This window comes from Protopterus annectens, chromosome 10.part0, assembly GCF_019279795.1.
Source record: "Protopterus annectens isolate FY-2018-M chromosome 10.part0, PAN1.0, whole genome shotgun sequence".
NCBI lineage: Eukaryota > Metazoa > Chordata > Ceratodontiformes > Protopteridae > Protopterus > Protopterus annectens.
Window position 1 is genome coordinate 1,721,878,411 of NC_056744.1, and position 12,163 is coordinate 1,721,890,573.

Genomic DNA, 12,163 nt, shown 5'->3' on the forward strand with positions numbered 1-12,163 from the left:
ATAGAAGAGGATAAAAAAGATAATTATGGTAGATTTGTAGTACTAAGGCACTACTGGCAAGGGAGGAGGATTACACTGCAGTGTATTTATATTCCACTTAAAACTGCTACAGTGGAGCTTAAGAAAATTCTGGGAGAAATAATCAGCTTTCAGCCGGGAATATTACTTACAGGTGGGGAGTGGATTCCGATTTGCAACAGTGAGGATGTATCTGTGAAGGTCTATAAGGGAAAATATGATTTTTGAAGAACTTTATGAAAAAAAATTAGTATGGAAGATGTGAATTCAATAGTAGGAGCTCGGAGAGAATTTGCATATTATTTCCCAAGGTAAAAAACTAAGCTAGGCTGATATTTTGAAAGTTTCGATATGAATCCAATAACTATTTCAGATCATGCTCCAGTATTAACTAAATACAAATACAGGATAATGAAATAAAAGATAATTTGGTGCTTCCCCACCTATACAGAGAGGAATTTAAGGAATGGGGAGTGGAAATTGCTCATGAGTTATTAGGGAAGATGGAAATTTCTTCAAAAAATATAGCTAGGGAATGGGATAACATGAAAGAAGAGTTTAGAAGAAAAAGAGATATAGTTAAAAAGTAACAAGAATGATTTAGTGGGACTGACAAATATTTAAGTACTGCAGAACAAGGGGAATCTCAGAGAAAAATGAGTGGTACAACTGCACAATACTAAAGAGAAAACAAGGGACTACCTCAATAATATGCAGCAGTTTAGAAAGATTGCTGTTAAGCAACTGCTTTTTTTTTTAATAATAACTCCAGTGCACAAAAGGTTTTAGCACAATGGCTCAGGCAACAGAAAGTAGAAAGGGTTGTTGCCAAGTTTAGGGAGCCTATAACAAGGAAAATAACCACGTATGTTGTAGAGGTATTAAAAAATATTTTGGAAATTGTATGAAAAGCTGTATAAAGCAGAGAAATGTGGAAATAAAAAAAAAAGCACAAATGGAAATATTTATGGATGAATTAAATATGCCAAGGTTAAAGGCAGATGAGGTTCGGTTACTAACAGATGGGACAGGAGCACATGAGGTAAAAATGGTGACGTATAACCAATCTATAGAAAAGTCACCAGGAATAGATGGTATTTCTGTGGAAGTTTGAAAACTAGGAAAGAAGAAAGTAATAAAGATCTGGAAGGTTTATATATATATATATATACTATGTACCTACACACAAATTGGTTCAACAATGCTGACAGTGATAGGGGACTTGATAATATGAAGTACTTGGGAGTATGAGTTAAAAAGGATTCTGTTATGGCAACAAAGGATATGTGAGAACAGACTAATCAAAAGATAATACATAAATTGTGAAATTGGAAGTTCTGTTTTATGGATACAGATAGCAAGATACAAGCAGTGGAAATTATTTTAGTCCATTTAATTTTATACACAGGTCAGGCATATTTTTATTAACCAGAGAAGTTGTGGGTTGCAATTAATAAAGAGCTGAAAGACTTTACCTGGGAGAAGACAAAAAAATGTAGCATACCATGAAAGAATTCTTATCTGAATTTACAGGTTCTGTCTAATACCATTAAAATTAACTTAACATGACACAACACCCTGTACCACACTACAATAAAATTTTACATGTCAAATAAACTAAGGTTGAAAACTCTTGAAAAAGGCTGAAGGGAGAGAATAAATGTTAAACATCCTCCAACAAATAAATAAATATTTTTGCAAGTGGGCATGTTCTGTAGCACCATTCTACACAAATATTCCACCTCACAAGTCTCATGGCCTCAGGAACAGAAATGCATAAGTCATGTATGTCTGATTAACTTTTAATAATGCAAACCTGGGACCCATCTCTGAGGCGGCATTATCTCAAAGTTGATGTATTTAATAAGGTGGATGTAAAAGGACAGAGAGTAATGGGGGCTAGCTGCAAGCAAGCATCATAAAGGTGTACAAATGTAAGTGCTACAACTGCTAATTGTACTACAAGTACTCAAGTAAACTACAATGCAGCAAAGGCTGAAACTTCACTAACGTCCAGTGTTTATTAGTACCACAGATATGCAACTTGTACATAGCACCGGAACTTGTCAGAGATTTGGGATGCATGGCTAGGCTTAAAAAGGCCCTTGTGGTCATTAGTAAACACCTATGAACCTATGAGCCTATAAATGTTCTAATTAGATGTATCAGATTACAATGTTGTTAAAAATGATTACCACTCCAAAACAGCAAGCTACCTTAACATTTACTTATATAACACTGACAGATTAGTGCACTTCTGCCTTCACTGTGCACCTGTTGCGTTACTTCCTTAGAGACAAATATCTACTTAGTATGGAACTGCACTTCTGCATTTAAATGCAAATATCTACTTACTATGGAATATAAAGCACTTTTATCAGCAAAGATGCACAAACTCACATTACCTCATTCATAAATGATGTGTGTATGCATGCGGAAACAGTTTATTTTATTTATCATCATTTTGCTAGTAGCCTCTTTTCAGGGAAGACCCAATGCTGCATTTATACTACTACGGGAAATTTGGCCAGGGCATCAGGGAACTTACCCTACTCTTTGAAGGAGAGAAACTGAAGCACTATCTAGAGATGCTAGGTGGCACTGGAGGTCTGCTACTGCAGTTCTGGGAATACCATGATAGAAGACAGTGCAGCAGAGGTGGAGCGAAGAGCAGGAGAAAACTTACTGAAGAAGAAGGAGATGAAATAACTGTTACAGAGCTAGAAAATGGAAGACTGGAGACACAACTGCTCATAAACCTGATGAGCCAGGCACAGCCATGTGAAGGAAAAGAATTTAGACTGTTAAGTTATTTATCTACATTTTTACATGTTAGCTGCAAACACAAAATAAAAGGTATGCAAAACCAAGAATAAAAAACACGCTTACCGGTAGAGAGCCAACAGTTTCCCATTTTCCAGGCTCTGACTTACAACCCAACACTGCATTACAATTGCCCATAACATAGTTTTTAAAGTATACATCATTTTCTACTATCTCTTTCAGGGTCTCTACAAATTCCTTCTTGCACTCCAAGTTGGCATCGGTCACAGTCACATGGATGGGCACAGCATCAGTTCTAATGCAGTCAAGGTTTACTGCCATATCTTTCATAATTTCTGATATTTCTTATTAAGCTGTAATTGGATTAGTTTTTGTTCCCTGTCATGTAGAAACTAGTGCAGCTTTGAAAACTTTCATGTGATGTATTGTTCCCAGCCAAAAGCGACTTCCTGGAAAACAAAAAAAAAAGTCAACAGTTGAGATGCATTATATTGTCAACTGTGTTCCTGCATCTGTTGTTACATTATCAAAATGACTGTTCCCCTCTACTAACACAGAAACCTGGAATTTGTCATCAACATTTCTGACCTGCGATCAACAGTCAGCCTAGGGCAGGAAGACAGTGACAACCTCCTAGGATGTTCCTTCCTTGGTAGTGTGAAAAGTGGATACCCACTAAAATGGTAATCTCCAACACATAGCAAAATTTACTGCAACATGCTGGCCACACATTCAGGTATGTGAATCTGGAAAGGAACGAAAACAATGTGAAAAAATAAGGCAGGTACCTGATTGCAATGTGGGTTTGAACTTAAAACATCCCAACTGCTGATAAACAAAACAGTTAGTTTCTGAAGATTAAACTGCTTCACAGGATATTTCTGATGGGCAACAGGCTATATTTCTAGAAGTTGTCTTCAGTTCTAAAGGGTAAAGTGGGCTCATCTCCCCAGGGATGCAGTAAATGTAGAACAGGAGAAAAACAGGGAAGCTATGGTGGATGGTCTATGAGAATTTTCAGTCAAAACATCCTGTATAAATCTGTAAAGCAACTATAATTACCTATCTTGCAGAAAGCTTATGTAAGGTATGTGTTTGTAATTTGGGAACATACATGTAGACTATCTGACTCATTGGACAAAGATGTTTCAAAGCATATGCGGGATGAAGAATACATAATTCTGGCCTCTGGAGAAAAGAGATGAGATAAGTAACAGATACATAATGGTTTATACTGGATTGGGTGTTGGACCTAAAATCTGTGATACAGACTTGTGCATGTGATCATGAGGGGGTTGGGTATTATATCTTTGAAAAAGAATGGCCTCTGTGAGTCAGTGTGGATGGACAAATAACACCTGGTGTCAATTTAGGGGGATAGTGACTAGATCTCTGATCCAAAATGAATTATGAGAGCCTGTGGATTACATAATACATAAACAATGGCTCACATGAATCTAAGGTATTGGATAACAGTACAGTACATGTTATCTTACTGGACCACCGAAAACAGCACTGATGCATGTGATCATTATGCATATTATGATTATGTGATCATTTTGGGCTTGGGGAACACATCTTAGACATGTGGTGCCTTATTACTTCTCCGGCACTACAGACCCAAATCAGCAACATGTAGTGATGCATGCTATCTGTGGTGTTGGGAAATGGACTGCTAATATAAAATAGTTTGCCTCATTCTATGGCTCTTAAACATATAATCTGTGAAGCAGAATGGTTGATATGAAGTCACTGCTGTTCAGAATGATTTATGTGACAACCCACTGAGGTTAAAGAGGAAATCTATGACGCAGAAAGACTTATGCAGTGTATGGTGATACAGAATACATCTGGGGTTTGAATGGCCTATCTTAAACTTGGATGGTGCTTGTAGGTTAGTGAGCTATACATCCACAACACTGAATATTATTCATCTCCATAGATCCACCTGAAGTAAGGCTGTCACAAAAAAAGTTTACCTGTGTCCAAGAAAGTGGGGGATATAAACCTGTAAAATAAAATGACTCACAGGTTTGGGTCTATATTACGTGATTGAATGGTCAAATATTCGAACACATAATAGTCGATCCGTAATAATCAAACTGCCACAATGTCGAACGGAAAATAAAAAAAAAAAAAAACACTAAAACAAACCATTTAAATGCTCTACCCAGCTCCCCTGCACCCCCCACTACTTAAATACACCAACTCTGAGACTGCACTACAGTGCAGACAATGGAAAACTTCCATTTCCGCACTGTACAGAGATCTCCATTGAATCGTTCGTCATTGTGGCGGTTTGATTATTACGGGTTGACTATTACATGTTCGAATATTTGACCATTTGATCATGTAATATAGACCCCACAGGATTGTGGGGGGTCCATATGAAAAACTTACAGAACATGTGGGCCTGCAGGTTTGGGGAGTGTTAACCAGTGATGTCTAAAGGGTCTACATTACAACCATGAAAAGTCAGTTCAGCAAAAGGCTTTTAGATCGAAAATGCCATTCGTCTAACTCGCTCTTGTGGGGGGATGCACCCTTCCCCGCTAATTATATATAACAACTCCAAGATCGCATTACAGTGAGAAAAGGGCACATTTTCCAATCTTCACTGCACCGTGATCTAATGTAATTTCAATGTAAAATGCCGTTCGCTGAACTGACTCTTCGAACATGTAATACAGACCCATATCCAAACAGCTTGTATGTACCTATTCGCATCGGCAATAGATTTATGATGTAGAACATCTTTTCAACATAAGTGGGGGTTGATGAATTGAGCAATACTTACCTATGAGCAATAACATCCAATGAGAATCTACAGATTTGGGGAAACATTCACCTATGATGTACACCAGGTTATGTGAGTCTATGGGATTAGATAACAAATGTGTGGCTGTACAACAGCTCATTAGACTCAAGTCTCAGGAAATTATATCTGTGAAATACGATGTCGAAGGTGGGTCTATGTGTTTGTGGCATTAAAATCTGTAGTGTATAATGGGGCTGGATAACAGATCTCTGATACAGACCAAATCAGCAGGGTCAGACTTCCAAGATGGCTGCACACTGAGCAACAGCTTAACTATCTCTCCCAGTATGAAAACAGAGGCTCAGAAGAGAGCCAGTGAACTTAAAATCCTCGGTAAATTTCAGTAACAGTCTAGTAAGTGCACTGCCTGGATGCTAAGAAAAAAGACACACAGAGGACCTGAAAGAAAATCAGCTACAAAGGTGAGGAAAAAGTACTGACTGGGAAGGGTTCTGCAGCCGAACGGCAAGAAAGCAGTGCAAGTTCCAGACATGACTTTCAGTAACCTAGAGGAAAATATAAAACTACTGCACTCAGACCTGATTAAAATAAATGAAACACTGATGGAGTATATCAACTCAAATAACAAAAGGCTGAAAAAAATGGAAGAAGGTTTAAATAGATACTCAGTTGAAATGATAAAACTGCAAAAATCACAGGCTGAAATGAAGAAAAGGCTGGATGAATATGAGACTGCTCAAGAAGAGATGTTTCAAAAAATAATAGAATTAACCTGAGATTTTCTGCTGTATGAGAGAAGCTGGAAGGAACAGACTGTATTAATTTCATGAAAGGACAAATAAGCAACTGGACTGATTATTCCGCATCAGGAGTTGTTAATTGAAAGGGTGCATTGTGTGTGTGATCCAAACCTGGCTATGAAAAAAGCAACCTAGACTTTTAATAGTAAAGATGCAATCCTACCAGAGAAAGGAGTTGATTCTTACAAACTGTGGCAGGAGGACAGAGTACTAAAAGTGGGAGACATCAGAGTGTTTGTGAAGAATGATTACTCACTGCACACCAGACAGAAGAGGAGTACATTTATTTCACTGTTCAGGGAATGTTGAGAAGCAGGTGTGAGATTCAAACTGCTATACCCAGCTGTCCTCAAAATACTCTTTCCTAGAGACAAAGTCATTTTTGATGCAGAACATGATAAGGAGGAAATACAAACGTTTATCCAATAAAAAGTGAACTGTAAAACAGAAGGAGATTCTGAGTCTTGTTCTTCTGGTAATAAAGACCACAGAGAGACTGAACCAGTGAAACCATTTCCAATGTTTCACTAGAAAGTGCTTGAAAGAAGGAAAAAGACAAAGGAGTTCACTAGAAGAATTGAGAGTACGTTGGAAATGAGGCTGAGAAAGGATATGGAAAATGGAGATTAACAGGAATACAACCAGTAACTTAGAATTTGACAAATGTGGGATTGCAAAGCAATAATTATATTTGTGAAACATGACAGAACAAAAAAATGGAAATATCTGACATTTTTTGACTTTGTTAAACTTGCAGGAGACCCTAAAGCATGTGGCCTACTTCAAGTCATTAATGTTCAGAAAAACACTTAGGAGAGGGGAAAAGGAGGAAGAAAGTTAACTAAGTAAAACATTTTTTTCTTAATAGTAATATTTTTATAGTACATGATTTTGTTTGCATGCTGTAAATTAAAGTTTTCTCAGTAATTTTAAATGTAATGGGGATAGTAATAAAAGATGTGCTTCTGTTTTTTTTTTTTCCTGGTGTTTTTTTCCCTTTTTCTCTCTTTCTCCTTATACAATTTTAAGAAGTGTAGGGAATGCAACATACAAACAAGAACAAAAGTCTGCTGAAAAGAGCATGTCAAAGGAAAAACTGATGTACTTTTTCTCATTTTGCATATGGGAATACCTAGATTAAAACATTAGTTTGATCTAGTAACAAATTTTAAGAGCAAGAAAATGAAAAAGAACATTGAATATTATAAAGCTTTTTTTCTAGCAAGTAAATGTATGCTTTTGGTTGCAACTCTGTATTTGGTCCTCCTGTCTCCATGGACACAATCTGATAAAGAGAAATGGCTAGGAGATAAAGTTTTTTTCCCAGCTGGGAGAGCTATAAAGATAAGACAAAACCAGACAGTACTTAGTAGAAGCACAGGGTATACCATGCGTCTGAACATGGATAACCTTCCTTTAATGTTAAACCAAGTGTACGAGTGTGCCTGCCAATTTGGAACACCTGTTCCTATTAGGAGGGTAAAATTCAACATTTTAAGATGTATGTAGTTTTGTGTGTTAGTATAAGGTTTATAGGTTTTAGGGGGTGTTGAGGATGCGTTTGTTTGTTCAAGGGCTTTCAATAAAATAAAAAGTTTTGTAAAATGTGACACAGGCTCAAATGGATATGACAAGAAACAATTGTATAAAAGATCAACCGACCGAATGGTGTATGCATGTAACACAAATGCAGAAATTAGACACTTAACAAAAAAGCTGTTACACATAAAAGGTGGGAATAATAACTTTTTAACATAAGGAAGTTTTCTGTAATGTCTTTACATCTCAATGGTCTCACAGATAAATGCAAAAGAGAAAGAGTAGTGAACTATATTAATAAATGTAAAGTGCAAACAGCTATGCTACAGGGGGGAGACACTTGTAAAGTACTGAACATGAGAATTTGATAAAGAAAGGTTTTTAGGATGGTTATTCAGTGGAATACCCAGGACAAGGGAAAAAAGGAGTACCTATATTAATTGCAAAATCACTATTGGATAGAACAGGATAAAAATCGATAATAATGGTAGATTTGTAGTACTAATGGGCTACTGGCAAGGGAAGAGGATTACACTGCATGTACTTATATTCCACCTAAAACTGCTATAATGCAGCTTGAGAAACTTCTGGGAGAAATAATAACATTTCAGCAAAGAATATTACCTATATGTGGGGACTGGAATTTGATTTACAGCAGTAAAGAAGTGTCTGGGGCGGGTCCAAGAAAGAAAAATATAACAAAGGAGGGTACCTTTTTGAATACATTTTAAAAATATTTGGCATGGAAGATGTGACTTCAGTACTGGGAGTTTGGAGTGAAATCACTTATTATTCCCCAAAACACAAACTGTGCTAGGCCAGACAGAATTTCCATTTCACAGGGACACATTCATTTAAATGAAAGTCTTGTTATGCACCCAATAACTATTTCAGATAATGCACCAATAATAACTAAAATAAAAACACAGGGTACTGAAATAAAAATGAGACACTGGTGCCTTTCATACTTATCTGTTGAAAAGAGAGGAATTTACGGAATGGATATTGGAAATTATTCAAAAGCTTTTAGAGAAGACTGAAATTTCTTCTGCAAACATAGCTAGGGAGTGGGATAAAATTAAAGTGGAGTTTAAAAATAAGGTAGAAATAAAAGAAAGAGATATGGTTACGATGTAACAAGAATTATTTAGTGGGACTGATAAATGTTAAAGTTTTGTAAAATAGGGGGAATCTCAAATAACAAGATGAGGAGCAACTGCAGAGTGGTAAACAGAAAATAAGGGATTACCTCAATAATATGCGTGAGTTTACAAAGACTGATGATAAGCAACTGTTTTTTGATAACTCTACAGCACAAAAACCTTTAGCACAACAACTCAGGCAGCAGAAAGTAGAAAGGGCTATCGCCAAGCTTACGAAGCCTATAACAAGGAAGATAAAAAGAGATCCTGTGGCGGTACTAGAAATATTTTGGAAATTCTACGAAAGTCTGTATAAAGCAGAGAAATATGGAAATCAAGTAAAGGTACAAATGGAAAGGTTTATGGAAGAATTAAATATGCCAAGGTTAGAGGTAGATGAGACCCAATTACTGACAGGATAGGAGGAGATGAGATAAAAATGGTGATGTATAACCAATCCACAGGGGAAGTCCCCAGAAATACATGGTATTCCTTTGGAAGTTTGGAAGCTAGAAGGGGAAAAAATTATAACGATCTGGAAGGTTTTGTTTAACATGTTTTTTTATGAGCAGAAGTACCAACATCCTGGAAGAAAGCGGTGGTGGCTGTAATACATAAAGAGGGTAAAGACCCATCACATCCAGCTTCATACAGGCCCATTTCAATCCTAAAACATGATTATAAGTGTTTATGTCTGTAATGTCTAAATGAATAGCAAAAGTGATGACAAAATTTATAGATTTGGATCAGCGTGGTTTTGTGGAGGGAAAGCAAATATATGACAACATTAACAGAACACTGATGGTCCAGAGGGAAACAAAATATAAGAAGATACCACTGTTGTTGGTGGGTCTTGATGCAGAGAGAGCATTTGACAGAGTAAGCTGAGATTTATGAGCAGGGCAATGGAAGCATTTGCATTCCCTGATAAAATTATAAGGTTGATTAGGAGTATATATGAGGGAATGAAGGTGATAATTAAAGTGGGTGGGTTCCTCTCTGATAATCTCTGCTTGAGCAGGGGAACCAGGCAGGGGTGTCTTCTTTCACCATTGTTATTTGCATTACATTTAGGATCATTGGCAAAGAAAATAAGGGACTCAGAAATTCAAGGATACAATTGGTATGGTAGTGAAGAAAAGCTGGCTGTATTTGCAGATGATATTATGTTATACCTAATAAAAACAGAAAAGGACATTTTGGTGTTGTGGAACATTTTGAGAACGTTTCACATTTTTTTCAGGATACAAAATTAATGATGCTAAAAACAAAGGCAAAAGCCTTAAATTACGTACCCATACATGAATTGGTTTAGCAATATGCATACTTATGGGGACATGTTAAAATGAAATACTTAGGAGTATAGATCAAAAATGATTCCAGTGTGGCAGTTGAGGATATGTGGGAGGATACTAAACAAAAGCTAATACAAAAACTGAGAAATTGGAACTTCTGTTATATGGCTATGGATAGTAAAATATAATCAGTTAATGTGTTTTAGTCCCTTTAGTCTTATACGCAGGTCACACGTGTATTTACCAGAGGAGAAGTTGTGGATAACACTTAATAAAGAGCTGAATGATTTTATCTGGGAGGGGAAGACGACAAGAGTCAAGTGGGATAAGCTGATTCTTCCAACAGAACAAGGCAGATTGGGATTACCTGACTTGAAGGGATATTTCAAAGCTTCACAGTTAAGGCTCCTACACACAGCACAAGTAGAAACCTATAATTCAAAATGGAAAGGGATGATGATGAAAGGGGGGGGGGCTCAAACAAATAAGGAGAGACTGGGATCTTGGATGCAGAACTATAAGGAGAACAATAATAATTACACAGAATATTATATTCATAAAGTAGCAGAAAGTATTAATAGCCGCGGTGGTGCAGCGGTAGCGTTGTCGCCTCACAGCAAGAGGTTCCCCTGTTCGATTCTCGGCTGGAGCGCCTTCTGTGTGCAGTCTGCATGTCCTCCCCGTGGTCGAGTGGCGTTCGAAAGACATGTGTGAATGGGTGCGCCTTCGTTGAAGGTTTGGCGTTCGGCTGGCACCTCGGCACAATAAAAAAAAAATGACTGCCAATCATTAGCGGTCCGGAGTTCCGCTGTGGCGACCCCTAACCAGGAAAACCCAAAAGAAAAACAACAACAACAAAAGTAGCACAAAGTATTCTAAAAACTAAGCTAATACGGGAATGTTTAAAGGAGTCTCTGAAGATAGGGCTGACTACAATTAGGGATACAGACAACAGGCAAGAGGGGGCTGGAATCTATTGGTGACTGCCTTCCCTATCAAGGATTGATATTGGAGTACAGGAAAAGAGAAAGAAATAGGGGGTCCTAAATGAAAGACCAGTACTGGTAGAATTTTTAGTACAATCTAGAGCAGAAGCTGCTGTTAAAAAAAGGGAAATTAATAGAGCATATAAAGTATTGCATAACTATAAAAATAAATCAGAAGAAGTTAGGAAGATTGGGAAGAGAGATTGGATAAGCAATTCACAAAGAAAAATAGTGGGATATATATACATATATATATACGGTTTCACTTCATATTACCGAAATGCTGAAATATTGAATTTCAGCATTTCGACAGTATAAAGCCGAAACCATCACAGCACCGACACTTCACAATCATGAAACCAAAACATCGATGATACACAATACAGCACACAACACAAACCATAACACCCACACCACAAAACAGTTAAATACAACAAAACACCACAAAGACACACACCTACACTACAGAAATGCAGGGGGGCAAGCCTCCCTGCACCCCCCACACTTATATATACTACGAGATCGCACAAACAGTAAAGAAAAAAATAATCACACACAGCCAACACACACAATCATACCTCCACCTCCCTACCCTAACCCATTCATACAAGTTAGAAAAACACTCGTGTACACTCACTCACCTTAAACTGCAGACATCATCCCAGCCAAACACTTCTCCAACATAACGCACATGCATAAGCGCAAATTCGACATAGCTTATGCACTTTCATTATTTTGAAGTTTCGACTTCATGGACATGAATTTCTGAAATTTGATATTTCAGCAATTCATGTTTATAAAGTGAAACCAGACTTTAAAG

The 12,163-nt window shown here is 37.2% G+C and overlaps 1 protein-coding gene across 1 annotated transcript in view; it reads right to left on the reverse strand.

The window, feature by feature from the left end:
* Positions 1–12,163, reverse strand: part of LOC122814471 (zinc finger protein 665-like) — a 218,238-nt gene that overhangs the window by 53,677 nt on the left and 152,398 nt on the right. Inside the window, exon 5 of the mRNA XM_044087051.1 lies at positions 2,908–3,146. Coding sequence (XP_043942986.1) covers positions 2,908–3,146 — 239 coding nt within the window. The remainder of the gene's footprint in view (positions 1–2,907; positions 3,147–12,163) is intronic.